At 49.6% G+C, this 4,415-nt stretch overlaps 2 protein-coding genes across 2 annotated transcripts in view; one reads left to right on the top strand and one right to left on the bottom strand.

Annotated features, from left to right (window-relative positions):
• Positions 1 to 4,415, bottom strand: part of LOC103373514 (E3 ubiquitin-protein ligase TTC3) — a 20,504-nt gene that overhangs the window by 10,830 nt on the left and 5,259 nt on the right. The window lies entirely within an intron of this gene.
• The window catches only part of LOC103373513 (zinc finger protein ZFMSA12A-like), a 9,314-nt gene that overhangs the window by 2,322 nt on the left and 2,577 nt on the right, over positions 1 to 4,415 (top strand). The window contains exons 2-10 of the mRNA XM_008303414.1: positions 162 to 364; positions 840 to 914; positions 1,832 to 1,924; positions 1,999 to 2,097; positions 2,405 to 2,528; positions 2,611 to 2,908; positions 2,977 to 3,023; positions 3,097 to 3,221; positions 3,810 to 4,332. Coding sequence (XP_008301636.1) covers positions 162 to 364; positions 840 to 914; positions 1,832 to 1,924; positions 1,999 to 2,097; positions 2,405 to 2,528; positions 2,611 to 2,908; positions 2,977 to 3,023; positions 3,097 to 3,221; positions 3,810 to 4,332 — 1,587 coding nt within the window. The remainder of the gene's footprint in view (positions 1 to 161; positions 365 to 839; positions 915 to 1,831; positions 1,925 to 1,998; positions 2,098 to 2,404; positions 2,529 to 2,610; positions 2,909 to 2,976; positions 3,024 to 3,096; positions 3,222 to 3,809; positions 4,333 to 4,415) is intronic.

The following is a 4,415-nucleotide window of genomic DNA, read 5'->3' as shown; positions in this document are numbered from 1 at the left end:
TTAGTTCAGTTAGTTAGTTATTCACAACTGTGTGACTCCACATAATGAACTATTTCTCTACAGCAGTGGTAGTGGGGCGGACTGAACTAAACAGGATGCGGCCCCGTGGCTCCCAGATGTTATTTGACTTCAGATTTTAACCTCCAGTTCTTGCTCCTCAGCCTCCCCTCTTCCTCTGTCCTCCCTGCGCCTCCTCATCCCTCCTCTCCGCCTGGTGACGGCCGCCATGTGGCAGGTCGCTTGGGAACAGAGCGTGAGGCATTATGGGATGCTGGAGGACTTTGTTTCCCTGGTAACCGATGCTGTCCCCCAGCTGCTGACGGAGCGTCAGAGGAGTCTGCTGCTTCTGGCTCTGAGGGCCAAGGTGGGTGTTGACCAACGAACCTGAATGAAGTGACTGGACCTTGAAGTGAAAAATGAGCCCACACTGTCCACAGAGTCCAGAGGGTAATGCAGGAATAGATGAATCTGACGTCCTTAATCGTTTTTTTAAACCTTTACTTACGAAGTTCTCTTTCTATGAAAGTACAATGTGATGTAAGTGACCCACTGCAGGAAATCAGTCGCCACGGGCTGTGTCCACATAGACGCACTGTCCAATCCCGTCAGGCGTGATATGTGTTCTTTTATCACAGGAGGCGTGAGAAAAGCTCACTAAAAGGTTGACAGTATGAAAAACAGCAGAAGTGAGTCAATAGATGTTAAAAACTCGTCGTTTCTGGAAACAGAGAAGCGTTTGTTTTAAGTCTGTTTTTATCAGATTTGAGCCAAACCTGAAGTCGACGTTTCTGAGATGAAAACGTTTGGCTTCACTCAGCTAGACTTTGTTGTTTCTTCAGGTGACCCTGTCGGACCCCGACTCACCTGCCGTCCACAAACACCTGGACAGGATCTGCTCTGTCTCCGGGCCAACGGTGAGGATGACTCAGAGTGCATCCACATTTTAAAATGAATCGGAGTCCGTCGTCGAGGTGGTTTGAGTCGAGAGCTGAACAGTTGAATCAGAGTCCAACAGCAGTGCCTACAGTTCTCCCAACAGTAGTCAGATTACTTTAAGTGGAACCGCAGAGAATTTCCTCTGATGATCAAAACAACAAATATTGAAAACTCAAGTTCCAAAGTAGAAACTAATTGAATCACAATGTCAGCAGTAATCAGGAGGTCTAGAAGGAGCCACTAATCAGAGCTTCTAGGTCTAGAAGCAGATGTAGCACCACGAATCAGAGCTGTAGTGGTCGTCCTTCAAAACGACTCCATGGACAGAGAACTACTTTCACTTGGTACAGGGTTATCAGTAGGACCTGGACAGTGTGAGTCCTGGTCTGAGTCCAACAGAACCCCTTTGAGGTGTTTTCCAGAGAAAGGTAGAGCAGCACAACCCCTCCAGCAAAGAGCAGAACTTAGTGGACTCTGGTCTCCTCCATGCTGAGGAGGACTGAGTCTGTCAGCAGATGAAGACTGAAGGAACCGGAGATGGACTGACTGTCGTTCAGTTCTTGCTGTGGAGCCTGAAGGTAATCTGTGGATCTGAGCTGGTAGTTTGTAATCTGGTGTCAGAGCAGATAGTCTGCTATTAGAAGTAATCTGATTACTGTGAGGGATTCACTTTAGAGTTATTTGGACTTTTGGTCGGGTTAAGGTCACCATAACCCGGTCCAGGCCGGACACTCTGAACCAGAACCTTAGCACAACATGTTTTGCAAACTGTGATGTTGGTAGATCGTGGCGTCGCTGTGGTCTGAGTGGATGCAGCTGTGATCATGTGACCAGGCTGCAGAGCATTGTGGGATGTGGAGGTTGAAACATACTGACATGGTGTTTCTGTCAGCAGCTGGACCAGGAGCTCCATGAATGTTGCTCTGCTCTGTTGACTCTCAGCAACAAACTGACGCAGAGTCCCGCTGACACTCGGCGCCTCCTACAGGTCAGTGCTGCCACCTTCATCAGCAGCATCAGACCAACAGTCCTTCATCAGCACTGCCTCTTTGTGTCCTCCAGGAGGTGTTTAACCAGAAGTTTGACTCGGCCCTCCAGTCCCTCATTTCAGACTTTCTGTCCAGGATCGACCAGCTGTTCCCTGTCCCCGACTTCAAACAGGTGAATCCTGCCACCCAGAGCTTTACGTCCAGGAGATCCTGAAAGTAGGGCCTAAAAGCGCTGCTGGACTAGGACGAGTCTCGCTTTGACATAAGCTGGATAGAAATGTGTAAGGGGTGTAACAAACCTGGATAGTGCAGGGAACCGTGTCAGAAACCTGCATCTTGTATGCAAAAGAGTCAGAACTCTTGAATTGATGCTAATTAAAAAAACAACATGAAGTTATTGCACCGTGTGGAAACAACCTGGTAACATGAGCCGCGCTCTCCTCAAGTCCGCTCTGTAACCTGCTCTTCATGTCGGTCAGGCGGCCTCTTGGCTCACTGCTGCCCCTGCTGGCTTGGATGACTGTCTGCAGGAGGCCGACAGGGAAGACCTGAGGGAGCTGCTGACCAATCAGAGCTGTTTATCTGGACGAGCCACCACCACAGGTAAGAATCACACGCAGGTGGTAACAACTAATCACACAGGGGGAGTTCAGGTGGTCCTGACTGATTCTGTTGTTACCTTCAGTTACCTGTGATGCTGAGGAGACCCTCCTGTCCGCCTGGTCCCACCCCCTCTTCACCAACCTGACCAATCCTGACCCTCCTACCTCTGACACGGACTTCCAATCAGACGGTCCCGTGCAGCTGGATGTGGAGCTGGTGAAGGTGGAGGTGGTGGTGATGGCGGAGGACGAGCAGGGCGATATACATGAGGCTGTGATTGGTCAGAACGTGTCACCAGGTAGCCTAGAGGCGTCCAATGAGAGTTCAGCAGCGTGCAGCAACGGGTGTCCAGTGGCACATGTAGTCCCAGAGGTGGACAGGTGAGACTTTTGCTGCAAACTGGGACCCTTCTCTTACCACCTGGTTACTAATTACTTTATTCTGTTAGGTTGAAGGACTCCCCTTGCAACTCTGCTGACCAATCAGAGGACACAGGTAACACACACACACACACGCATGCACACAGATGAAGTGACTTGGACTGAAAGCTGTCTTCCTCTCGTTGCAGTTGACCAATCAGATCATTCCTGCTCTGAGGTCACAGCGAACGCTCTGTACAGCATTTCCCATAATTCCCAGCGGGTGGCTCACAAGTGTCCACAGTGTGGGAAGTGTTTCATCTACCGTTCTCAGGTACTGATGTGTTCCTGACACGGGGTCTTTGGTGTTTCACTCAGAATGATCAGAACGAGCAACACGTGTTTGTAGAAACTTTATTTATACTGTTCAGAGCCCCGAAAACACAAAACATCCACAAAGAACAAATACACAGTGACACAAATAACAAACCAGCATGACTAAAAAAACAAGGACAAAAAACAGTAAAGCGTACAAAACCAGTAGGACTCATAAATGTGTTTTCATATGACAGAAATACAGGCAAGAAAAATGAAAACAAAGAGCACAAGTCATAGAAATCTTTAAAAAATAAATATGACCAGAGTTAGAAAAAACAATTAAAGCTACAAAAAATGTATGCGAGGCGTAAAAACAGTACGATTCATTAGAAAGCTATTTGAAAAGTAGAACAACAATGAGTCATAAAATATTTTTTTTATATGTCAGTCACAGTTCAGTATGAGTTGTGCAGATTTTAAATTCTGGTCCTTCATGGAGGCTGTATCTGACCTGCAGACTGAAGTTTGATGAATCCAGGTTTAATGAAGTCAGGTTTGATCAACTCGGCTCGAGGTGCGAAGCTCAATGTCTGACTGTCTGCAGGTCATCCGACACCTGCGCACCAACAAATCCTGCGGTTCGGCCTTAATGTCGTCCGGAGTCGTCACCCTGCAGGGTCGACCTGATGGCAGTGACGAAGAGCCCCGCCCACCGGAGCCCCGCCTCCCAGAATCCCGCCCCCTGAGGACGCACTCCTGCTTCCAGTGCAGCGCTGTCTTCAAGAGCAAAGCCGAGCTGCTGTCGCATCAGCGAACCCACCGAGCACGCCCGATCTACCACTGCGGCCAGTGTGACAAGGAGTTTCACCACCTGTCCAGCCTGACCAATCACAAGCAGACCCACCTGGACAAGGGAGGTTTCACCTGCAGCAGGTGCGAGAAGGTGTTCGAGTCGGCCAAAGAGAGAGACGCCCACCGGCTGCAGCACCGGCTGCCTGACCTCACCTGCACCGTGTGCGACCAGACGTTCAGCTCTCAGACTCAGCTGCTGCGACACCTGCAGACGCACTCGGTGGAGGGCGCTGAGCCCTGCTACAACTGCCGCTTCTGTGACCAGAGCTTCTCAGGTAACTGTCCAGGTAGACCTGTGTGACTATAGCTTCTCAGGTAACTGTCCAGGTAGACCTGTGTGACTAGAGCTTCTCAGGTA

The sequence above is a fragment of the Stegastes partitus genome, unplaced genomic scaffold (genome assembly GCF_000690725.1).
Source record: "Stegastes partitus isolate 25-593 unplaced genomic scaffold, Stegastes_partitus-1.0.2 Scaffold2003, whole genome shotgun sequence".
NCBI classification, from domain to species: Eukaryota; Metazoa; Chordata; class Actinopteri; family Pomacentridae; genus Stegastes; species Stegastes partitus.
This window is presented reverse-complemented; position numbering and strand designations above follow the sequence as displayed.